Consider the following 24,247-nt stretch of genomic DNA (forward strand, 5'->3'; position numbering starts at 1 on the left):
CGTAATCGGTAAGCGAGCCGGCCATGTAAGCGAGCCGGCCACCTCAAAACACCATAGAAAATGCGATAAATTACAACTTTATATCTCAGCAACCGTAGCTTCTTACAATGTCTTATTATAAACCTGTATTCTTCATACTGAATCTGACGTATATCGAAGGTCTTGAAAGTTTTCAAGATATCGTGAGTTGATAATCTATAATTAAAACTCAAAGAGCTAAATTACAGTGTATTTTTGGTAAAGATTGTCAAATCAGAATTAAATTGACGCAAGCTCTTAAAATCGGCTTCTTATGCTCTAAGTATGTAGGATACAAAAGATAAAGCCAAACGACCTTATGATTGTTGAGATATTCTATTCTTAAATTATCGCATTTACTATGGTTGATTGATTGATTCCTCAGGCTTTTCACGACCTTAGGTCGTATGCAGCCCCCTAGCTAGTGTGCACTGCACCTTTGGGTATGTCCACTAAATTGATTCACCACCGCACGACTTTGCCCAGTAGGCATTACACATCAGCACCCTCCGTACGCCAGCCTTTTCGTCTCAACTGCAAATGCGACAACTGCTTTGACGACCTTGATATCAGGTTTCCACGGTCTCCCGTTCTGCTCACCCGTAACCTCCACACTATCCGGTTTACCACCTAGCATATATGACAGACTACCGTAGTTGGAGCCAGCCGCGTCGATGAGGGCGCGACGTTGTTCGTTCCATTGCGTGCACAGGAGCAGGAAGTGCTGCACTGTCTCACGTTCAACACCGCATGCGCATAAGTCGCTTTCGCTCTGACCAATTCGATGAAGATATCCGTTAAGCCTAGCGTGCCCTGTGCGAAGTTGGGCTAGAACAGATGCTTTCTCCTGGTCGAAGCAATCATAAATTATCTTCGTATGCGGGCCCGGGAGGGCTGAATCCAGCTGGCGAGTGTACTGGCTAACTACGGACTGTCGGAAAACGCTCTTTCGGTGTTCTACTGCGCTCGAGCGTGCCCAACGTAGCGCTGACGCTCGAAGCTGGATCTTCGCCCATGGTGGAGGATCAGGTGCCCTACTCTCGGTTGTGGCATCGCGCGCAAGGTTGTGCGATTTCTTCGCGCCTTCTCCCGGCTCCTCCCGTGCCGGTCGTAAATAAATCCTCGGACCCATCTCAGACAGCTGAGTAATTGCGCCGGTGACTTGGGTGATAAGAGTCTGGCCACCTTGGAGGTGCGGTTTCGCAAGTGATTGCAAAACAGTAGGGTTGCTCACAACAAATATCGTCTGTATTTTCCACGGTGACATCTGGATACGGTGAAGCATCTGTCGGACATACAAGCATGCTTCTAATATGGCCCCAAGCTGGGCGTAGTGGGCGTTAAGCACGTCGTCGCTGCCCACCGTCCGGCTTGATGTGGCAATGTCGGCTTGATTAACACGGACGACCAAGCCCGTTCCGACTAAACCGTTACGGACGCTGACACTGGTATATAGCCAAAGGCGGGCACAGCTGGCCTCGTGTAGATCATCTAGAGCAGATCCACGCGATGTAATCAACTCACAGAGTGACTGTTGCCACGGGTCTAGTGGAAAAGGCCGAATGACCTCCATGTCTGATAAGCACTGTGGACCATGCACCGCTAGAATCTTGAAAGGCGACGGGTACATGCTATCTTGTGTAACCGCCGCTGCTCGGCACTGCCAGAAGGGGTGGTCCTTCGGCAGTGTGTGGCAGTTAATCCAGTGCTTTATGATCCGGGCACGTAGCCGTATGTAGGTCGATTCGATCCCAGCCTCGGCCTCGGCAATCGCGAGGGCTGTGGTTCGTATTACGCCAATTATTGCTTGGGCTGCGATCCGCTGAATAGATTCAAACAGCCGTCCGATTCCAGGGGGAATAACAGTATCCTTTCGGGCAGGGCACCACACGGACGCTGCATAGTCAATCTTGGACGCAACTGTAGCGATAAACAACTGCCGGGCAACCGACGGCGGCAAGCCGCGGAGGCGCCTTAGTGCTAGAATGGCCTTCATTCCCTTGCTAGCTGCTTTTCCAATATGAGACTTGAATCGAAGTTCCTGGTCGAGTAACACGCCGAGGATCTTCACCTCAGGCGCCGGCGTGACTGCCGCACCGTCCACGTATAACGGAGTAGCAGGGAGTTGCCGTAGCCGTAGGTTCCTCGTGAAGTGGATGAAGGATGTCTTTTCGGCCTCAAAGGCTGCGCCGGATCGTGCCGCCCACTCTAACGCCCGCGGGATAACCTTCTTCTGAAGCGTTATCGTGTTCGCTTCTGCAGATAGGCCCACTGTCCAACGTGTGTAATCGTCGACGAATGCGATGGCACCTTTCCTCCTCGTGATAGGAACATCCACTAGGTTCGCATTAAAGAAAAGAAAGAGGATAGGCGAGAGCGGCGAGCCTTGTGGAAGCCCTGCGTGTCGGATATCCACTTCTTCGGACTGGTACCTATTTACTACGATCGAAGCGCGCCGCGCGAAGCAGAAGCTGTCGATCCACCGAACGAGGATGAGTGGAATCCGCCGCTCACGTAGTCTCCGCAATAGCACCCGCCCATCCACTCCATTGTATGCGCCTTTCACGTCGAAGCTCACCAAGCTTAGAACCTTGCCCTCACGCCACGCATCGTGTATCTTTTCCACAAGGACGTTAAGTGCTTGTTCGCATGACCGCCTCCGTCGAGCACCGAAGTGATTCGCGGGCAGTAATTGGTGCTTTTCGACTAGTGTTGAGATCCTATTGGCGACTACTGCTTCTAGCACTTTTCCAAGTGTAGCCAACAGCGAGATAGGACGGTATGACTTCGGTAATGATGGGTCCCGTCCTCCCTTTAGTAGTACCACAATCTTAGCCACTCTCCACGCTTTCGGGAAGTATGCAAATCGGAGGGATGCTTGAAGGATCTCGGTGACCCAGTGTTTCACGGTTGACCAGATTTGTTGCCATACTACGGCCGGGAGTCCGTCGGGCCCTGGGGCTTTCCATGGAGCCATTTTCATCAGGGCGGCTTCGACTTCGTGCGGCGCGATCGTTTCCATCGGAAGAGGGTCGGGCTGCTGCCTTTCCTCCTGTGGCTCATCTAGGATATTCGGTAACGGAGGGAAAAAGGCTTGTAGGAGCGCATAGGCCTTTTCCTGATCGTTGTCAAACGTCTGATTATTCGAGCGTAGTGTAGGGATAGCCCCTATAGATCGTTCTCCGGGCTCTAGATATCTGGCCGCTTTCCAGATGTTGTCACTGTTGTTCAGGAACTCCCGCCAGTGATGTCTCTTTGCGTCTCGGATGGCCCTGTGGTACTGCCTCCTTAGGTCAGATACGGTATCCTCTAACTCGGCCACCGTCACTCCATATCGCTGAGATTGAGTGCACCGATTCCGGGCCCTCGTATACGTATCTCGTAGCACGGTTAACTCGGGCGTCCACCATCTCTTGCTGTACGGAGACGGACGAGCGATTGGAACCAGTAGCCGAACGGCTTGACTGACTCTATTAGTCAGGTGGTCCACCGTGGAGTTTAGTTCTGCCCGGGTGGTGATATCCGGCACCTCTGTCTCTAGGTCCTTCAATTCCCTGTTGATATCGGCCCACGGTGCCTCGCGAAATAAGGGACGGCCCGGTCCGGAGACTGTTGGTTTCTGCGCATCGCTCAAGAAGGTCGTGATAATTGCGCGGTGGTCTGACCCATGTTCAACCGGGTGGATGCCACACTCTGTCATCCGTCTACCTAGACCCCTAGACGCGAGGACAAGATCAATGGTTGACCGCCAGGGCCCTTCCTCGAAGGTGATGGTCCCACGTGGGAGTAAGCTTGTCAGGTCCCAGTCCGCCATCAGGAGTAGAATTGGCTCTGCCTCTCCTTGACGGATGTGCGTGGCCACTTGGTCTCCCCCCCAGAGCTGGTCATGGCGGTTAAAGTCCCCCGCAATTAGAATGTCGACATTGTCCGTGTGGTCGCATCGGACCCGTTGATATGTATAGCGGATTATCTCGAGGACTTGCGTTAATGACCGTACGCCATTTGGGCCTCCCTCTGGGGGAACGTATACGGATACTATGAGTATTGGAGACGGGGTAAATATAAGCACGGCTGTAATATCGGGAGATGAGACATCGATTTGTCTGTGTGGGAATGTCATTTTGTTCACCCATATCATACTGCGGTACGGTCTCATTCTCCCGGATGACTGATGCCGCTGTGAGGGCCAAAGTGGTGTCCAATGAGTGTGCGCATGGGAGCATATAGCGCCGTTCATCAAGAAAACATATGGTTCTGAAATCAACAGTAAATCGCACGATCGTAGTGATTGATCGTTCAGCAAGCTAAGTTGCGTTTCCGGTCCCCTCCTTAGGTTAGCCTGAGCGACACGTAATGTCCTACTGGCTACCATGCGGAGGGAGACCTGTTCGTCTGGCTGCTATTTCTTGTTCCCGGCGACGAATCAATTTCCACGCTTCGTCCCATTTCGGGCAGTGGCGATCGTTAGCGGCGTGGTTCCCTTGACAGGCTGCGCACTTGAGGACATCGGATGTGCAGTCGTCCATACGGTGGTTGCCCGCGCACTTACCGCAGGCTACTGAGTTCGGGCACCGGTCTTCTTTGTGGTTATATTGTTGACATTTGCGGCATCGAAGTGGACGCGGTCGCTCATAAAACGTATCCGAAAAAACCGCTTCCCCATACACGTGGGCAATACGGCGGCTGAGCAGTGCTTCTGCGTCCGCTTGTTTGGAGAGGTAGACGGCCATGGATCCTTGTCGTTTCTTTCCGCTCAGCCAAATGAGTTTCTTGATCTCCGTGACACCGTTCTCATCTTGGAAGTTTCTTGCAAAACCCTCACGTTGTATCCCCGACACTCCAAAGACACTTTCTTTTTTGACGTCGTTCAGTTTGATGGGGAACCATTGTTCACCCTGGAGCTTAGCACCTGGTAAGGCGTTCAGCCAGTGCGTCGCCTGGTGGAGCTTCTCGACACTTTCCTCTGAGTCGACAAATATCTTGATACTAGTGCGAGAAGTCGGTTTAACCCCCCTGATATCTACGCTTGCGGTCGCCGTGTCGCATTGGAGTGCAGTACGGATCTTCTCCCTTGTCTGTGTCGGGTCATTAACTAGCGCCTTGGTCTCCTCTTGCGCAGCACGTAGATCCAGTATCACAGCAGGGAGGCCGAGCCCAGGACGCGTTGCACGGGTGTTAGACGAGGCCGAAGACGATTGTGAAACGATCGATGCCCAACTTGTCCCTGGACTACTGGTCTGCGTGTTAAGCGACGTGGTGGGTGCCACCAGCGGTAAAGACTGAACGAGTTCTTTAAGGCTAGCGATCTCCTTATGAAGCTCATTAACCTCTTTTCGCGATTCTTCCAGTTCCTTGCGATATAGCGCCGCTTCAGCCGCAATGGCCTCGACGTTCTTGTATGCTTCTGACATGCGCTTGCATTCTTCCCCAAGTTCGGTGTTGGCCACCCTAAGCTCAGTGTTTGCTCGTAGGATCGGTTGAAGATATTCAAGAATTTGGCGCGCCAGGTCCTGGGTTGTCCCTGGAAGCGATCCAATTCCACTTTCTCCTTCTGCAGCAATTTCTTGCCCGCCTGTGGTCCCTGGCATCTGGCGAACCAAGCCAGATCTCGTCGTGGGTGCAATAAGTTCCGCGTCGGGAGCGGGAGGATCAGACGCGCCCCTGGACGCGTTCCCTCCGCGCTCGCTGCGCTTCACCGGCATTATGCCCACGCAAAGAGATCTACGTGGGGTTGATTAGTAAATTTGGGTATACTTACTGCCTTTGTCTTTTGTATATAGTGGATTTGCCGTCGCATTTTGCATTTCGCATTTACTCGCATTTACTATGGTGTTTTGAGGTGGCCCACTCGCTTACATGGCCCACTCGCTTACCGATTACGTTATCGCGAATCGGGTGGGAAAAACAAAGCTGAATAACGTGAATACGAAGTAATAGTCCCGTGACATATCCACACCGCTCCGGGCGTTGATCGCCTAGCGTAAATTTGAAAGGTATTCAGCTTTATTCCTCCACCCACCACTATGGATGATCGGTATTCAAGGAGTATACAGGATCCAGTGGTGGAACTGGTACTCCCACCTGGCGGGTTCAAGATCAGGAACCTCCACCCGCGTCTCTGAGGGTAAGGCCCCAACCTCACCGACCCTGATCCTGACCCTGACCCGAGGGTCCGTCAGACCCTCAAATGCCACGCCTGGTAAGTACCTATTTAGGCCAGACTATACTGTATTGATGCGATTCTGACCGTATCTGGTCTCACTTGACAATGGCGAGCAGTCTTGCGTTGTACAGTAGAGCTTTTTCTAACTCCTTTGCAAAGACAGCTACCAAAAGAAGCTAGGCGCCAAAACATTATCCGCCTTCATGTCCTTTGATACGTCTTCGTAATTGACTCACTCGGCACTCTATGCGGTAGGGTCTATGCGGTAGGGGATGCACGTCGGTGGTTCTCGTCTTTCCTTTCCCATCTTCCAAATCACACAAATTTGAGAGTGTGTGGGGCGGGCTCACTCATAGGCTCAATGCTTTTCTCAACTAGGTTAAACGGTGTAGTTAAACGATGTAGTTAAACGGTGTGGTTAAACGATGTGGTTGAATGATGTGGTTAAACGATGTGGTTAAACGATGTGGTTAAACGATGTGGTTAAACGATGTGGTTAAACGGTGTGGTTAAAAGGTGCGGTTAAACGATGTGATTAAACGATGTGATTAAACGGTGTGGTGATGAAGAAGGGGCGATTAACGGAATCGGCCAGTAAAGAGTAGAAAGCTTAGGTAGAAAACGGTCAGCCAAAAAAAAAAAAAAAAGGGTCAGCAAAATAAAGGGCCAGCAACGAATGATTAGCAACGAATGATTAGCATGAATTATTAGCACTGAATGTTGATTGACGACAAATGATTAACGACAAACGGTTAAGACTGGGGGTTAACAGACGCGATCAAGGACTTATGAGCGGCAGATGCCCCAACACCGGTGACAGATTATGGTTCACGCTGACCTTGAATCTTTGATCTTGGGTGAGTTGCACTTTGCCCCATCATTCTCGGCTTATTATGCGTTTATGAGTCATTTATAGATCAAGGGTGTGAGACAATACGTCCCTTTGCAGGGAGAACGTCTTGACGGGTTTTTTCATTTCACCCTTTCCCTGAAGATTTTCCCGTTCACATTGAATACACTTTCGGAAATGATCAAGTACACTTTCAGAAATGATCAAGAGATCTGGTGTAGTCTGAGATATTTGAAAAAATTGACGTATAAACACCGTCCGCTGGTCTATGGCAGGCCCCGTATTCGGAAAGAGAGGAAAAAGCAATAAAGAGTAATTGAATTGAAAAGCTTTGGAAGATAGAATTAAATCTTTCAACCATTTTTGATCGTTTACTAGCCTTTCCACGTGAACGGACACGTTTTTGCAAGGACCCGGGCACAAAGAAGCTACAAGGTAGATGTTAGAAATCAATCTCAGTCTAGCCTCAAATTTGTAATTTTATATCAACGAGCTTTTGTTGAGAACTGTTCTTTGGCAACTTACTGCGGGTCATTTGGCTTTTGTGATCCATGACATGTGTCTGTTTCATTCAGCTTTTTATGGATATGCAGGTCTAGACTAGAACAAAAACGTCTTTGCTTGATCACCATGTACTTACAAGCTATGCGTTACGTTACATGACAATTCCCAAACCTTTCATTACTTACGCAGCATACAGTTGGACGTCATATACTGTGGCGGTGCAAGCTGTATTGTACTGTAAGATTTGCGTAAGGGTAAGTACGAAGTCGAACGACGTTCTGGCCTGCAGGCTAAGCATGTTTCCAGAGCGTCACGAAACAAATATCGGTATTAAATCCCGATATCTCTGTCGTATCCTAATTGCGGATTGATCATAATCAGTCCGCAAATTTATTTGTAAGCCTACTTGGAGAATTCGAAGTTATGGACAATTGATTGAAGTAAACGCGACATATTCGAGGCTAGTCGCTACGGTACCTACGGAGGTCATGAACATCCAGGTACGAATAACAATCCAAACGGACTGGCGAATAGAACATCTCCGCAGAAAAACCCTCTTACACATGCATAGTTGTGAACCTCTGTCCCAGTACACTCGACAAAAAAGGCCTGCACAATCGCTGACGAAAAAGCCATTCCTACACTACAAATATTTCTTCATCGGTCAGCCAAGAGCTTCGTTGGTAACATAAAACACCAAGTCTGATGATGCAGCTGTATTCTATTCGGATTAAGCATAAGCAAAAGTAGTACTAATTAAATTTGTTCAGGGAAAGTAGGAGTTTTCTGCGCAAAAGAATTCCAGCGCATAGCCAGCTCCATGTCCGCGACCAATCAAAACAATCTATAAGCCAGCTTTGATACGCTGTGCTTCGGTGAAGTAACGTATTGAGTGAACCTTCTCTGCATGGTTTTTGAAGGCTCGATGTCCACGAAAAGCAAGTCCGCAAAATTTATCGGGGCATGAGATAAACTCGTCTCTCTTGAAGTGACGGAGATGCTTCTCGAAGTGCTCTCTGGCTTTACGTGTTGTTGCGAAATAACATTGGTAGTTTGGCTCAAAGACGCAGAAGAGACAGTGCCGATTTGTGAGAGAAATTGGTCGGTCTCGTGGCTCTGGAGAGGGAGAAAGACCTTGTTCTGATCGAGGGGGGTCATCTGGTGAGGACTTCTGGCTTTCGCTGGTGATTGTAACCTGTGCCGATTCTTTTGAAACCAGGTTTTCGGATGGTACTCTTTCGACACGACCAAGATCAATAAGGGCATTTATTAAAACAACTCGTCGTAGGATGTCATCTTCTTGCGGAGGCTCCTGGCATGGGGCTTGCATTAATTCTGCCACTCGGCGACGCTCTTTGAGGCAGTGGACAACTTGTTCCGGCTCGTAAGTATCCTGTTTCATGTCCAATAGTGATGGATCAAGTTGCTTGTTGATTTCCACAGTATCGATAGTGGCAAAAAACTCATTGCGAGCACCAGTGAACGTTGATTCTTTCAACTTCTTTTTGGCTACTCTCAATGCAGCATCTGCTTTTGCTTTGAGCTCTCCAATCTTTGTGTCTGTTGCATTCTTCATAGACCCATATAGCTCCCTAGCTTCCACTGCGAGGGTATCACGCATTTGCTGCAGGCGTATTATCTCAGGGTGGTTTGTTAGGGAAGCCCTATTTTTCTCAGGCAAATCGTCGTATTTAGACGGGGCTCGAGGATCAATGAAGCGACTTTGGTGGCTAAGGATGTTCATTAATGCATCTTCCGAAGGTAACCCGAGAAACGCGGCTTGAACATGTGTCTGAACTCGCTGGTTCATATATTTCTGAAATGTGCTGGCATAGACGTGGCCCATCACCTGCTGGAGCAATGGTAGTGATGCAGTTTCTAAACAAAGCTCCTGCGTTAGCTCTAAGTAATCACCATTCAAGGACAGTGACTTACTGTCGACCGCCTCACCAGTACCGCGCCGGAGATCGTAAGGTTTCATAGCCCGAATCATACCTACAGCTAAGCTTAATCGCTGGAGAAAATATAAATAGGTGTGGTACTTCAGAGGTTTGATGTGGTCAGTAGTCATTCCAGAAGAAGTGGAAACTGGCTGGCGACAGATGGGCACGTTGAGTTTGTCTTTTTTGAAATCCAACCTCAAGGATCGACGCGGTAAAGATACACGAGTCTTGAAAATATCCTCGACCGAACGAATATTTGCTAAAAAGGCGTCGTCAAGAATCGCCATTGCAAGCAAAAGAACTATGACGTCGAAGACAGGCTGCTTCACTTCAGACATCAAGAATATTTTCCTTTCAGACATGGTCAGTTCAATTAAGCAAATGCAATGTCTTGGAGGATATATCACTTTTTCGGTCTGCCTTGATGGCCCTTGGTATGCTTCAAGTCAATTTCCATGACAAGGTGGTCACGCTTGCCTCCAGGGTTTGGTAGCAGAATCAAGCTGATCTGTCCGTAACAAAGAGTTTTGAGATCCTCATGCCTGAGGTCCCAATCATCTTCATGTTCCTCCTCTTGATCGTCCGCATTGCTGAAAAAGTGCTGAACATTAGTACGCTCGTTCTTTTCAACATACACCAGTGCTCCTGGTCGACTCGCAGTATAAGCCGATACCAAAAGAAGGAAGGCGAGCTGGATTATTTGTCGGCCATCAGGGTAGGGTGTTGTGTCTTTTGTCCAATGATGGTGGAGGACAAGATACAAATCGTCAACGTTCATGACGGGTTTTTCTCCAACAGACATATCAAGATTGTAACGCGTGACCAGATTCTCTTTCATGTACTGCCGCTACTTGGTTAGAGAGTGAAAATAATAGGAAGACATTAAGTACCCACATCATTGATGTCCTGGCAGCACTTTGCATGAAGACTACGTCCAACAGCTTTGCGATAGAGCTGGCACCATTGCCTCCAGAGTTCGTGTAGGCTGCTAAACTTCTTAATATTGGAGTTGTCAAGTATCCATTCCAGAAAGATCATGATATCCTCTTTCCGTGCCGCAACGAGGAACTGAAGAGGGTCTTCCCCTAAGTATTCGCAGTGTCTGAATCTATCAGCCTCACCCTAATGTTGTGTTTGAAAAGAGTATTACCTGCGCCACCGTCTTTTGATATAATCAATATTGTTTTTGGTTGAGACAGCATGTCGTCTTTGAACGATACCTTTCTCAAGTTGTTGACGACGTCGCCGATAATACTCGGGGTTAGGCGCTTGCTTCTTCTTGATCGCAGACAAGTCAAGAATGGACATGGCTTTCTTAGAAACAGCCTCAATCAAAAGGAGAAGAAGAAGAAGAAGAAGAAGAAGAAGAAAAGGATTGAGGCCACGGTTAAGGAAGAGAATAGGGAAGAAAGCGGTAATGGCTGAGATCCAGGGGAAAGCTGGTGTTTAAGTAGATATGATAGCAATTGGAATCCTTAGGACGACTTTCATTGAAAATGAACTGAGAGTTGACATTGACGGGGGAAAGTCTCTTTAAATATTAGGAAAGAAGGCTTGAGGTGGTTCAGCACCTAACAAAAGAGCCTTTCTATTTTTGTAATGACCGGCTACATACGGATGAAAGATAGGGCAGGCCATGACGACATGCCTGATTGTCTGCCCTGAGCACCCTGAGTGAAGGGTGAGCTGATCCCTGAGCAATCATGAGTGCTCATGGGAGCGCTCCCTGAGTGCTCACTGAGTGCTCAGGGAGCACACTATAAAAGTGGGTCGAAATAAACCACGTGATGTTTCGATGACTAATATTTTGGTAAATAGGACCCTTAAAATGGCGTCAAATGTAGCCGTTTTCGGCGCCCAATTTACCGTCACTTAGCGTTGGGGTGTATTAAAGGTCGCACTAGTCAGCGGCCAATCGGTCTTTATCGGAATATTAATATATAGATACATTGCCACTCCACAGGGGAGCGCGAACGGGCCTTATCTGACGCGACGGTCTAATGAGCTTACGTGTATAACCCGCAGCGACAGGTGACAGGTCATCGTTACGGCCAACCTTTACACACCCTGTCCCTTTAAACTGTGAGGTCACCAATAAAGTACAATTATGACAGTCATTGAGATTATTGTTAAGGCACTAAGATCACTTTCCGATTTCGTTGTTGATTAATTAAACTATGAGGCGGCCAAATTTAAAGATAAGGAGTACTATTCTCGAGTAATTTGAAGTCTAGAGAAAAGAAGAGGACAGTTATGAGATGTTGACATCCCATATGTGTCCAATGGAGGCCCGAGGTACCTCATTCATAGAAAGGTGTCTCTCCACTTTTTCTATTTACAGCATTTATACGATCCTCACATCAATTCCTTCACCAGGACCACGAACATTACTCTGGTATGTCTGACCCGGTGATCCCCAGAAAAACCTCGCATTTTTGGCTTGGTTGTTATCCTTCCCACGTCGGAGCTCCTTCTCCCGCGCACGAACCAAGCGACTGTGTTCTTTTCTCCTCCGCTTATTTGCTTTTTTTTCTGCTGCTTCCGCAGCATCTTTGCCCGTGAACAACCTCGTCAGCCAAGACATGGTGGCGTAAGTATATCTTTTCTAGATACAGCTCGATTGGAAGACCGGAAATGAAGCAGATATCAGGTTGTTGGACTGAAGCCTTTATTAACCTAGCAATACGCGAGAATTCTTCGACTCCCCGACTGAGTCGGTAATGTGACATCAGCCTCTAGCTCCCCTAGCTAAGTAGCTTCGGTATCACGTACTAGGTTGAACCGGCTACCAGATGACCGGCGAGGAGATACCAAGCGGGCGAGGAAATGGAAGATTAATTTTTGGCCTCGCTGCTCTCCCGAAGTGGGTGTGGTTGGAGGATTACTCTCCGCGGAGTCTTTGAGCAGGAATGAAATCTTTGGTCACCAAGGACTCGCGTTGGGCGGAGACAGTGTTCGTTAAATAACCGACTGGCCCCCAACTTAAATGCCCGAGGCTAGGAGACCCACATCAAGTGTCTCGCGAGTTATCGTGGTTACAGTGAACTAACCGTGCCAAATGGACCTACACCGCTATCCCGCATTTGGCCCGGTTTGTCTATTTCTTTTGCCTGTTCCCACAGTCCGGTATAGTTTTCCCTTGGTGTAACGAAAATAGTGTCACAACGACCATTTATTACTATTCTTTCATATCCCCACCCAAACAAGATCACTAGATCAATTGATTACCGTTGACTTGCGCTTAATATCATGCCAGCCATCTTTTGGCTTAACTAATTTCCGAATCGCCCCTCGTGGCTGACATAAAGGTCATTTTACCCAATACTTCTGGTTATCAGGATGCGCCCTAAAGCTGCTTCCTAGCCCTTTTGGCATGAAGTGAGAGGAATATTTCTATGCTCCTACTACTAATCATCTTTCGGAAGTCTGCAATAGCGATAGGTTGAGTGTCTCGGATATCTTGCCAGTGAGAGTCTCACGTACAGTAGTTTTCGAAATCAGCTATACCGCCATACTCTTACTACTTACCTACGCGTGCGATTTAATCCTGTAGATCTTGTTTTACTGCGTTGCCGCATCGTAATCCTTATGATTCCACATCGAGTCGAATAATTTTGGGATGAGATGGCCCGTCCGTCTTAAAGCCTCGGAAATGACTAACTGATCCTCTTCTCTATTCCGGCTCCAAGAATTTGCCCGTGTACAATATCAGACATGAGCTATAAAATCGAAAGAGACCGTTCTAACTAGCAAGAAATCGTCACTGCAGAATACTCGATACTCCTCTTCTTTGTTGTCAATCGGCCCACTCATGGTGAGCACAAACTTGAGATATTATCAGCTTCGTTTAAGGCGTTAAATACATCACTATAGTGGATACAGCAGAGGAATCAGACATTATGACAACTTTATCGAACAAGTATGGAGCACCCCAGGAAACTGACGCTAATCAAGACCATCGAAAATAGGTCACAAATAAGCAGCGTAAGGGCCGAGAGCTCCTTTGGGTATAAACTAAGGTGGACTAAGTGAACAATGGATGCCTTAGATGAAATTCTGAGTAATCAGGGCAAATTCAGATGATCATCATGTGATAGATATTGACCGGCTCTGTGATCCTGAGCCTGGACTGAAATCTATCCGGCGAGTCTAAGTAGGAGCGCCCTCATAAAAGCATCCGGGACATAGAGCTGCGTAGGTATGGGTATGATGCAGTGAGATCAGGAAAGCTGTGCCAATTGCACCGACAGGTTAGCCTTGTCGTACTTGATGTACTTGCCGCGACCCTTGTCAATCTCGACATATCGATCGTAAAATCGCGCATACAGCGGCTCGAGAACGGCCTGTAGTTCCCGGCCCAGCACAGACCGTACCTCCCGTTCCATATGGAGAGTTTTGTGGCGGGAAACCATCTCGTCGAAGCTTGCATTGAAAGACTTGAACTTGTCCTTGATAGCGTCCCGATCCTTCGACGACAGACTCTTGACAATCGCACTGGAGTCCACCGCACCTCCCGAATTGGGCCGTGCTCCGGAACGAGATGTATATTGCACATCCAGCAAGTATTGGGATGTTTCTTTCCATGCATCAAGATAGGTCGACGTCGCGCGCTTCCGGAAAGTGTCGATCCGTGCGATGCTATCCGGCGCACCTAGGTAACGTGCCAACTCAGGATTTTGCCGGATTGATCGGTCAACGATGCAGAAGACGTTCGACAGGAACACACCAAGAGCGGCCTTTGAACGGTGGAAAGTCCGACCACGAGACTCTAGTCCAGTCATAACAGCCTCGATCATATCCAAAATGAAGTGAGAGAAGAGTGTTCCGCTGTCAGGACCGACATCCAAGGGGGCAGTGCCGGCGGTGTTCGACTTGGAGCGCCAGTTACCATCTCCCAACGATGTCAAGATAGACGCCAAGGGACCCGAATAGCCGGTCAACGTAGTTAGAGAGCTCATAACCTCGTCAACCAATGGTACAGATCCACCATCTGGGGGCAGTGCCACGTTAGCAGCCTTGCGTTTGGTCTCGTCGAGCAGTTCCGAGAGAGAGTACTTGGCGGTCTCGCGAATAGGCCGCAAAGCTTCGATGAGGAGACTCTTCAGCTCCGCAGTCTTTGAGTCAATGCGGTAGGACATTGCAGTCACAATCTCAATGATTTCAAATGCCAGGAAGCAATCGGTCATCAAGTTTGCCTTGATGTACTGATTCAATTCTCGGAGTGTCTTCGAGTAGTCGGCCATGGCCGAAAGGAAAGTCGCCTGTAAAGCGAGTCCTTGCTGGTCGCCAGTGAAAACTTGCGTGATGATTTCATGTTCTGTATTGATGAAACTTTCCAACGCGTTGGAGTATATTCCAATCCCATTGGTTCCTTGTTTATATGGCCCATCAGTGGGTCTTCGCTTCACGGTGTTGAGAGATGCAATGGACAGGTTCTGCAAGCTAGCGGCAATGTATGGCCCCCGCGTCTCGGCGTATATCTTCAGGGCAGGGTTATCTCCCATTCCGCGCTGCGGGCCATGGACAGATGCAGAGCCAATTGCTGCGCAAAGTGGCGCCAAGTGTGAAACCGTATCTTCGGGGATTGATGGGAAAGGGAGGTCTGCAAGAGCCAATGATCAGTCACGTCTGCTACGGGCCAAACGTCGAATGACAACCTTACCTTTTGTTAGGTAGTGCAACGGTTCAATTGGAATGCTGCTCTGTTCCAAGTCTGCGCGAAACATCTCTTGTATTTTGGTGCCTCCCGTGCTCAAAAGAGAGTTGAAATCCGCGATCGCAGTCTGATTGGATCGAAGGTTCGTCGCGTTGAGGTCGACCAGCGCCTTTTCAACGCGTTTCATTGCTGAGAGGTAGTGCGAAAGGCCTGAGCTCTGGGGTCTGTAGAGTAATCAGTTAGTCAACATAGCAATGAGCGCCCTGTTTAATGCGGCGAGTCTTACCCTGCGCGAATGATGCCTTCCTCGCGGCCCTTCGCATCGAGAGGCTGGCGCAGGCGGTCGATAGCATCGTTGACCTTGTCGATATTGGTATTTGTGATCTGAAGAGACTGTGTATTGCTGTAGATGGGGCCAATGGCCTCCTTAACTACCTGTCCACTAGTCTCCAAGCGCACCAGAGAGCCCTGGATCTTCCTCGTGAGCCCGTTGAGTTTGTCGAGGTTAGCATACAACACCTCCACCTCGGCACTCTCCTCGGCGTAGGCGGTGTTCCTGGGAGCCACCATGGTGCTTATCAGACACGCGAATCCAGACAGGCCGAGTCGCCAGGAGCCGTCATGTCTCCAAATGTGGGGTCGGGGGATGTTTGTCCGCCTGTGATAAGCTCCGAACCGGCCGGATTCACGCTAGTCCGAATCAGGAAACATCGGCCCGTCTATGACCCTGAGTCACATGATATTTCGTCATTCACCGCGGGTTTCTTATAGACGGGGCCAATGGCTGCAGGCCTTTTGCTTCCGTAGAGGGAAGCTCCCTGCATGCAAGCCGCAGCATCCTCGTCTCGCCCCGTCACAATGGGTGCCGCAAGGGTTGCCAATTTACGCTGGACGGTCCCTCCTGCAGCTCTGGCGGCCTATACTGTGGGGGACTGGGCCCAACCCAATCGACGCAAAGCGAGATCCGAGCAGGAGGCCTCTTTCACGACGGGTCTGGCCCGATATGACTCCAATCCAGAATCTCGGAGCCATTCCTCCGGTAGCAATGCTGGCCATAATTCTGAGGACCAGAGTGTCTGGTTGAAGATCTCCCAGAAGCTCGATGAGGTCAAGCATACAGTGGGGTCAACCGATCTAGGAGGCAACATCTCGAACTACATCCCCGGTTGGGCGCGTTTGCTGCCAGCAACGGCTCAGAAGCTACAACGGGAGCTTTCCCTAGCTCCCGGCTCACTGGCAGATGAAATCTGGAGAGATGCTCATGACCCAGAGCTCAATCCCGAGATTACAAGGGACGCCAGGGTCCGCGTAAGCGGTGACCTGTGCGCCGAGGAACAGGCATTTCGAAAGAAACGCCAGCAACATGCCGTGCAGGCATTATCATCATATCTCGATATTCCCGTGGAAGATATTCATCCCGACGATGTGCCGGTCATCGCCATGTGCGGATCTGGAGGTGGCCTGCGCGCCCTGGTTGCTGGTACCGGATCTTATCTCGCCGCCCAAGAAGCAGGGCTGTGGGATTGTGTTACCTACACTGCAGGTGTCAGTGGCAGCTGCTGGCTGCAGACCCTCTACCATTCCTCCATCACAGGCAGAAGCTTCCACAAGCTTGTCGACCACCTGAAGAACCGATTGGGTGTGCACATTGCCTTCCCACCTGCGGCCCTGAACCTACTCACCACTGCGCCAACCAACAAATACCTTCTCAGTGGCTTTGTAGAAAAGTTGAAAGGGGACCCTGGCGCGGACTTTGGATTGGTGGACATCTATGGACTGCTGCTTGCAGCGCGTCTGATGGTGCCTCGTGGAGAGCTGGGAGTTTCTGACAGCGATCTAAAGCTGTCAACTCAAGCTGTCAACCTTTCCGATGGAGCGCATCCCCTTCCTATCTACACTGCGGTGCGACATGAAATTCCCCTCCTCGAAGAAGAAGAAAACAATGACGGGGCCCAGAGCGATAAAAAAACGACTGAACAGTTGATGCACGATGCCAAAGCAGAAGCTTGGTTCCAGTGGTTTGAGTTCACCCCATATGAATTTTTCTGCGAGGAACTCAATGCTGGCATTCCCACTTGGGCTCTGGGACGTCACTTCGACGGAGGCCACAGTGTGCTTTCCCCTGAGAACCCCCCAATCCCTGAGCTTCGAGTCCCGGGATTGATGGGAATATGGGGTAGCGCTTTCTGCGCAACTCTGTCTCATTACTATAAAGAGATTCGACCGCTGGTTAAAGGCCTCGCCGGGTTTGCGGGAATTGATTCCCTCATCCAGGGTAAAAACCAAGACCTGGTCCGTGTGCATCCCATTGACCCTGGTGCTATTCCCAACTTCGTGGCTGGAATGAAAGATCAACTTCCTGCCTCCTGCCCAGAGTCCATTTTTCAGAGCAGTCATTTGAATCTGATGGACGCTGGTATGAGCAACAACCTCCCTATTTATCCTTTGATCCGACCAGGACGAGATATCGACGTCATTGTCGCATTTGATGCCTCTGCCGACATTAAGCAGGAGAACTGGCTTTCCGTCGTGGATGGTTACGCTCGGCAACGAGGAATCAAGGGCTGGCCAGTCGGCGCGGGATGGCCCAGGGAAGTCGAGAGCCTGGAAGACGCAAAAAAAGCACTTCGCGAACCGCAAAACATGACGCACGAGAAGGCGAACAAAAAGATCGCCGACGCTCAAAGTCACCAAGATCAATCCTCGGAGAACGACACAGATCTGGGCTATTGCAACGTCTGGGTTGGCACGTTGGAGGAGCGCATCTCCGAAAAGGAACCCCCACCTTCCAAGCGCCTCTTCTACCCCGAACACATCGAGGACCAATCCGAGTCGGAATTCCACCTCATGCGGCCAGACGCCGGAATCGCCGTGATCTACTTCCCTCTGATCCCCAACCCCGAGGCCCCAGACCTCCCTCCCGCCCCGGAGGTTCGCCCCCGCGCGGCCGTCCACTCTATGAATAGAGATTATTCGCAAACCAAGGACCCCGAACAACCTCTCGCTCCGCACGCGAACTCCATCGATCCTGAGAAGGACGACTTCCTGTCCACTTGGAACTTCATCTACACCCCCGAACAGATCGATTCCGTCGTGGGCCTGGCCAAGGCGAACTTTAACAAGGGCCATAAACAGACTCGTCGCGTTGTGCGTGCTGTTTATGAGCGGAAGAAGTCTGATCGTCTGCGCCGGGAAGATGAAGAGTCTCGCAAGCGTATGGAGGGATTTGTGCCTCTGTAGATTTCACCCCGGGTACATAAACGGAGTTTCCCACCCTTAGACTGGCGTTGAATTGTGCTTTTGTATTTTTCAGCCTTGATGTGTTCAATATGGTGGATTTATCGAGAGATGTCATAGTTCTAGACTCTACACCGGTGCCTCGAGCCTTGTCCTATTGTGTTATGATTTTATATCCGAGTCCCTTGTGTATAGTACATATATGTCCAGGTGTTACCCCTGGAATATAGCAGCAATGAGAGATTCGCAATTAATACAAGTGTATATATACTCCAATGTTATGTTGACCCTTTGCTTCCATCCTAACCAGGGCTACTTGCCTTATTTCCAGTCCCGTCGTTCACGAAGTGGGATTTCACCCCCTCCAAATCACCATTTCCCTCCTTTGGCGCCTTTCCCTCATCGTCGGTCGTCGATTGAATAGAGCGTGCGTCATCCTCGCTCCCTGCCAAGCTCACATCTTTGCTTTCATCAGTCTGCTTTCGCAGTCCCAATGACTTCTCAACCTCGTGTAATGAGCCTGCGCCAACAGCCAATAACTTGCTTCCTGACGATGTGTGTTTGATTGCATGCTTGTCCTTGGCTGGTTTGTTCTCTTTCTCTTTCTCTGGCTCGCTATTTTGCGCGTCTCGATCCTCCTTCTTTGCATCTTCCGGTCCGCGCCAGTCCGCAGGGGCACTTTCAGGAATGGGCTCGCCCGGTTTGGGTTCACTGATTGGTTTGCCGGCTGTGGTTTCGTCTCCCTTCTGGTTCTGCTGAGAATCAGATGGCGACGATGGGTACCGCCACACGACCTTGAGCCGCTCGAATGCGCGTATACCCTTCCTCGCACTGCCTTTGATTCCGTCCATTCCATCCCATTCGATCGCGAAGATGCCAGAGTCATAATCTTGGCCCCCTTCGAAGTAGGCGTTGAACCAAACGTGAGCGACGGAGGTCACCATTGCTAACCCCGTGTATGAGCCTTTGCTGCGTCGTTCAAAGTCGATGTTCACATCTGATCCCGGCACGATGATGGGTTTGCTGGGGCGGAATATCACGGCGGACAGGGTGTTGCGGGTTGAGGAGATAGTTGCTGGATGCGTGAGATCGGATGTTGATGCGGCCGGGGTTGTCGAGTCTTCCGATTGTGCGGGCGACCAGGTTGCGGAGGATTGCACAGGTTGTTTATCCAGCTTCTCTTTGCTGCTGCTGCCCTCTTTTCTAGAGGATGGATTCTCTTCCGCAACGACAGTTCGCTCGCTGCGATGAAACAGATGGATCCCCTTGATCTTCTTTCCCTCATTTGCAAACCCTTCCACTGCAACCTTGACTCCGTCCTTCAGTCCCCAAATATGCACCTCGAGGATTTCAACCGGTCGCTCCACATATTCCTTGCCCATTTCGTTCGTCCATCGATCGATATACCCGACGTACCGCATCTGACTGGGAATGCTTACACCATTTCCAAAGCCCACGCGCATCCGACGCTCCGTAAATCTTTGCAATGCCTCTTCCTTTTTCCATCCCTCTTGACTAATCAGGTATCCCGTCGCCACCGTCCCACTGCGGCCTTTGCCAGCTTTGCAGTGCACGACAGCGACCCGCTTGCCGGGCTCATCTCCTTCTTTTTGTTCCAGCCGCTGTAACCAGTTCCGCATGCTCCCCATTATATTGGGGATCAGTGCAAATGGCGGCGGGTGGTGGTCCGGCCAAGGGAAATGGTGGATTCGGTCATAGACCTCCGAGTCTGGGTATCCAGTACCTTCGGCGCGAAATTCCCAGATGCACCAGTTTGAGCCATGCTTGGAGTCGAGGAACTGGACGAGTGAGTCGAGCGGGTTGCGATATGCGCGCTGGGGATAGGTTCCAGAGGGGCCTGATGTTGCGATGACTGCACGGTGGTCAGATTGCGGGTCTACAAAGGGTTGGAAAGGGGAATGTATACTGTTGTCGGTCACGTAGCAGAGGTCAAGTCCCGCTTCGGGATGCTGCAGTCTGGGGCCAGCGACGATCTGGCGGAGAATTGAAGACTGCGGAGCAAGGGTCCAAGGGTCAGCGGGGGACCAGCCACGGGGGCTGGGGAAGGAGGTACCATTCTGTCGCGAGGGGTTGTAGCTCGTGGGATAAGGAGTTCAGGACATGGATGCTCAAGTATAGGGTTGGTTGGAATCTTGTAGCTCCATGATGCGTTGGGCCTGGGAATGTAGCCGACCAGTTTTAACTTGTTTATCGCAACCGCGATTGAGGCGCAGCCGATGATGTCATCATCACACCTTAAGTCAACAGCGCAAGGTACGAGGAAGTTAAAAGTATAGAAAGTCAAAAAGTATAGAGAATCTGACGATTTCAGTGATATTGTACAGACAATGTATTCCTATGTGCAAGAATTATCGTGGATGCCCCAATGGCCTCAAAGGAGTGAAAGAGGGGTGACCAAATAATCCCCCAAACGCCGGTCATTAAAGGAGGGACATGCGGGCTCTCGTCGCAGGGTCATCAGGGAATTAAAAACGCCAGTACCAAGAGAAGTCATCCAGTACTCCAAAGACATTATGTTACAAGAAAAGAAGAATGAAACAAAAAGTCCCGAGGCGGGGCGCTTAGGCAACACCGTATAGGGAGGCGGGCACGATCGTGAAGGACTCGGCCGTCTCGGTGACATTGGCGCTACCCGACTGCCAGTACTCCTGGAGACTGTTATACTCGGGCTCAGGGATAGACCAGCGGTGCTGGACAGTGACAGTCCAGTTGGGGGTGCCCGCGGGCTGGACCATTGCAGTGATGTTCTTCAGGTCGCAAACGGTGGCATTGGGTGTGGTTCCTTCGCAGTGGGTGCTGAATGCCGGTGTGTTCTCGGTCTGCGCTCCGGTGATGTTGAATCGGTAGATACAGCCGCCAGGCGAGCAGTCAATGCCCCAGGCGGTTGCCTTCCAGTTGGCAGGCTTCTCCAGGGGAGCCCCGTTGACGAGGCCCAGGGCGGAGAGGGCGAGAGGAAGGAAAGTGGTGAGTTGCATTGTGGTTGGAATGAAATTGTGGAATTGTTGTATGACTGTGCAATCAATGGCAAGGTGGTGGGAGAAGAAAGAGAGCCGACGGTTATATAGTCGGGAGGGGGTCAAGGCAGGGCGGCGTAGGGCGCAGGGCTCAACGGATGACGACTTGGCGCGCGAATCCAGCGGAACCCGCTCCACTTTGCCCATCTTTTGTCCCCTCGCCGATCCACCTTTTTCAGGGGTTTTCTGGTTACGCTAATATCCAGGCTATGCGAATCGACCGTTGTGAGTACAATTTTGACCAAAGCACTGGCGGTTTAACGCTCCTATCAAGTCACACTGTCTGAGCGGTCGAATCGACTTGTTCCCTAGTCGCGTTTCAGAGTCACCGATCTTTTCTTGGTTGGTGGGGAATCGATCACATCACCGTGGTTCCGAGTGGATGAATTAAACCCGTGGGTGAGGAAAACCGGGACAAGCTGAACAAGCAGGACAACCGCGAGAATCAGGAGAACCACGATGGAGATCACCTGAATCGGCCAAAAATTTTGTACATTGAGATTATGATACTGTACACTATGGTATACTCAAATACGCGTCGCGACCATTCGTTGAGCACAAAGCAGGAACCCGGTTATCGTCCACGGATACCCGATGGTGATACTGCGCGGCCCTGCAGGCTCTCTGCATGTGAAACACGCCGATGGGGCTCCCAGGGGTTTATTCGCCCGACTTGGTCGGGTCTGTGAAGTCATCCTCCCAAGTCCCCTCCGTTTCCTGCTGTTGGAGACTTTCTTCGTAACGTTCCAAAGCCGCTCGTCCTCTCTTTCTTCGCCGTCGCTCCCTGTTGTATGCCACTCGCGCTTTGTACACGAGCTTGGTACGCCCAAAGCCGCGAGGCTCCTTCTCAGCCTCAGTCGTAGCGTCCCCACCGGGCTTTCCGTCCGTGGTGGCGACTTGTTCTTCCAGGATCTTGGGATGGTATTGCAATCGCATCGCGTACTCATCCACCGACTGGGCACACAGTTTTCGAATCTGTTTCTGTGTTCCGGGGGTGACGGATCCCTCCCGCTTGATCAGGTCTTGGAAGTACATGTTCGCGGAGAGGTAGTTGCCCGCATCCAGGCACATCAGGACAATGCTCTCGAAAGTGTTGGCATTGGGAATGACGTTGAGCGAGGCCATTTCCTTCACCAGGAACATCCCTGCGGTTCGGTTCCCTGCCGATCGGCACATCCAGATCAAGGTGTTGTACACCTCGACATCTGCCCCGTCGGGACACAACGTATAGAGCTCTTTGTAGAACCCAATGGCGTCCTCCACAACGGAGGGATCATTACGGGCATAATGCCGGCATAGTTTGGCAATAATATGGACACTTGCCAGGGGAATGTCGCGCTTGGCATTCTTCAGACGCTTGAGCATCTGCCAGGCTTCGCGGTGGTCCGTTTTATGTCGGATCATATAGGCCAAAATCGGCTCCGTTTCAGTCTCTTCGGGGATCATTCCCTCCTGGTACATCGAGCAGAGTACGTCGAACGCAGTGGCCAAATCGCCCGCACCCAGGTTAGCCTTAGCAAGCGAAGCATAATTCTCGTGACGGGGAGAAAGCTTTTCGCTGCTAGCGATGTACCGGAACACGGATTTCGCTTGCTCGGCATCCCCGGCGAGCGCAGCCAGCTCTAGCACACGACTGCAAACCTTTGATTGAGGATGCAGATAGCCGAGGTCCACCGTACGCTGCCACACGTAGCGAGTCAGCGCATAGTGATCAGCCATGCTTGCTTGGTTCAACACGTGCCTCCAAAGTGTAGGCGTGATGTCATGGCCCTGCTCAATCCGAGATCGCATCAGGCGATATACCTCGTCAAACTCTCGGACCTCGCAGAGGTGGTAGATTAACGAGCTGTGCAGCCAATTCTCAATCGGGATTTCTTTCCGCTCCATCAATGCAACCTGATCAAGCGCCATCTCGAACTGGTGCTCACGAAGGAGACCCACCACCACAAAGTGCCATCCAGCAGGGCTCAGAGTTAGCCACCGGTCTCGAAGCTTTTGAAGGACTTCCTGGCGGATTAAATAGTCCGGGTGCACAGCAAGGGCCTGTGTGGTGAAAAGTCGGTCGTTAGCAAAGTTATGCCACGAAATAGTTGCCATTCACCACCAACAACGTACCTGCAAAGCGGCGTGGAGGGTGCCCGAGTCCGCAGCAATATTATTGTCCTCCATCTCCTGCAAAAGTCTGCGTACAGCAGACGGTTTCCCACACGAGGCATCGGCATTGGCTAGTATCAGTGCCTTGTAATGGCGAGCTCTGGGTTCGACGTGACGATTCCGAATCAACTCTCGCAACACCCGTGCCGTTGTGAAGAAACCGGCTGATTTGTCGCTCTGCAAGAGAGTCTCCAGCTCGGATTCTGATTTGCTCTCCAAACCCATATACGCTTTCGGTACCGGCAGGTGGGATGTCGTCGTGCTGGTATTCCACCGATTGCTGGGGTATTCGTTGGATGGTGATCGAGGGTCCGAGTCCGGAGGAGGAGCCTGCTGTAAATTTTCTGATACCGGAGTGTCCACAAAGATGTCAAGGTGCTCAACTGGTCTTCTTGCATCACTGCTGTAGTCTCGTCGCGACGTCGGCGTCGCAAAGCGAACGGTTGGCCGCGAACATTGCTTGGAACATGTCCTCGGCTTTAATAAAGGTGCTTGGCGATTGAGCGCCAGTTGTGTGAATGACGGACATAATGAATACCACAGTCCATCAAGGACCAATGCCCGCCGTGACATAGCGTGTTGTTTGACTTCTTGACGGAGCTCTACGCCCCAGAAATTCCGTCGACTCGCGCCATCACGTGACCAATATCACGGTTTCTCCGGTCTTTGATCAGGAATTGATGTCTA

General features: G+C 50.6%; 8 protein-coding genes across 8 annotated transcripts; 1 reads left to right on the forward strand and 7 right to left on the reverse strand.

Moving 5' to 3' along the window:
• Positions 1-517: 517 nt before the first annotated feature.
• N7498_002011 (reverse transcriptase family protein) lies at positions 518-5,720 on the reverse strand (the record flags this gene model as incomplete). The annotated part of the gene is made up of 2 exons (XM_058449073.1): positions 518-4,410; positions 4,568-5,720. The coding sequence occupies 2 exons, from the start codon at positions 5,718-5,720 to the stop codon at positions 518-520; spliced, it is 5,046 nt and encodes a 1,681-aa protein (XP_058311417.1).
• Positions 5,721-8,357: 2,637 nt separating this feature from the next.
• On the reverse strand, positions 8,358-10,822 carry N7498_002012 (uncharacterized protein). Its single transcript, XM_058449074.1, has 5 exons — positions 10,629-10,822; positions 10,373-10,580; positions 9,886-10,319; positions 9,471-9,829; positions 8,358-9,413 (listed from the first exon to the last, which is right to left on the reverse strand). Exons 1-5 carry the CDS (start codon positions 10,784-10,786, stop codon positions 8,380-8,382), a joined length of 2,193 nt encoding a protein of 730 aa, XP_058311418.1. The 5' UTR covers positions 10,787-10,822; the 3' UTR covers positions 8,358-8,379.
• Positions 10,823-11,822: 1,000 nt separating this feature from the next.
• On the reverse strand, positions 11,823-12,062 carry N7498_002013 (uncharacterized protein; the record flags this gene model as incomplete). Its single annotated transcript, XM_058449075.1, has 1 exon — positions 11,823-12,062. The coding sequence occupies one exon, from the start codon at positions 12,060-12,062 to the stop codon at positions 11,823-11,825; it is 240 nt and encodes a 79-aa protein (XP_058311419.1).
• A 1,636-nt stretch (positions 12,063-13,698) lies between these two features.
• N7498_002014 (EXO70 family protein) lies at positions 13,699-15,704 on the reverse strand (the record flags this gene model as incomplete). Its single annotated transcript, XM_058449076.1, has 3 exons — positions 13,699-15,080; positions 15,141-15,358; positions 15,421-15,704. 3 exons carry the CDS (start codon positions 15,702-15,704, stop codon positions 13,699-13,701), a joined length of 1,884 nt encoding a protein of 627 aa, XP_058311420.1.
• A 288-nt stretch (positions 15,705-15,992) lies between these two features.
• On the forward strand, positions 15,993-18,374 carry N7498_002015 (putative phospholipase A2 (PlaA); the record flags this gene model as incomplete). Its single annotated transcript, XM_058449077.1, has 1 exon — positions 15,993-18,374. The coding sequence occupies one exon, from the start codon at positions 15,993-15,995 to the stop codon at positions 18,372-18,374; it is 2,382 nt and encodes a 793-aa protein (XP_058311421.1).
• A 299-nt stretch (positions 18,375-18,673) lies between these two features.
• Positions 18,674-20,448, reverse strand: N7498_002016 (putative phosphatidylinositol-3,4,5-trisphosphate 3-phosphatase; the record flags this gene model as incomplete). The annotated part of the gene is made up of 3 exons (XM_058449078.1): positions 18,674-20,244; positions 20,299-20,383; positions 20,446-20,448. The coding sequence occupies 3 exons, from the start codon at positions 20,446-20,448 to the stop codon at positions 18,674-18,676; spliced, it is 1,659 nt and encodes a 552-aa protein (XP_058311422.1).
• Positions 20,449-20,953: 505 nt separating this feature from the next.
• Positions 20,954-21,367, reverse strand: N7498_002017 (uncharacterized protein; the record flags this gene model as incomplete). Its single annotated transcript, XM_058449079.1, has 1 exon — positions 20,954-21,367. The coding sequence occupies one exon, from the start codon at positions 21,365-21,367 to the stop codon at positions 20,954-20,956; it is 414 nt and encodes a 137-aa protein (XP_058311423.1).
• A 699-nt stretch (positions 21,368-22,066) lies between these two features.
• On the reverse strand, positions 22,067-23,785 carry N7498_002018 (pentatricopeptide repeat protein; the record flags this gene model as incomplete). The annotated part of the gene is made up of 2 exons (XM_058449080.1): positions 22,067-23,449; positions 23,522-23,785. The coding sequence occupies 2 exons, from the start codon at positions 23,783-23,785 to the stop codon at positions 22,067-22,069; spliced, it is 1,647 nt and encodes a 548-aa protein (XP_058311424.1).
• Positions 23,786-24,247: the final 462 nt, after the last annotated feature.

This window comes from Penicillium cinerascens (assembly GCF_028974065.1).
Source record: "Penicillium cinerascens strain IBT 15544 chromosome Unknown contig_1_segment0_segment0, whole genome shotgun sequence".
NCBI lineage: Eukaryota > Fungi > Ascomycota > Eurotiomycetes > Eurotiales > Aspergillaceae > Penicillium > Penicillium cinerascens.

Excerpts from the sequence above, each read along its gene's own strand:
- N7498_002012 (XM_058449074.1), bottom strand. The coding sequence starts at position 10,786 with ATGTCCATTCTTGACTTGTCTGCGATCAAGAAGAAGCAAGCGCCTAAC. Across the intron at positions 10,320-10,372 it reads GCTGCCAGGACATCAATGAT|TACATGAAAGAGAATCTGGT; the intron begins GTGGGTACTTAA and ends AAGTAGCGGCAG. Across the intron at positions 9,414-9,470 it reads TACTGGTGAGGCGGTCGACA|AAACTGCATCACTACCATTG; the intron begins GTAAGTCACTGT and ends AGCTTTGTTTAG.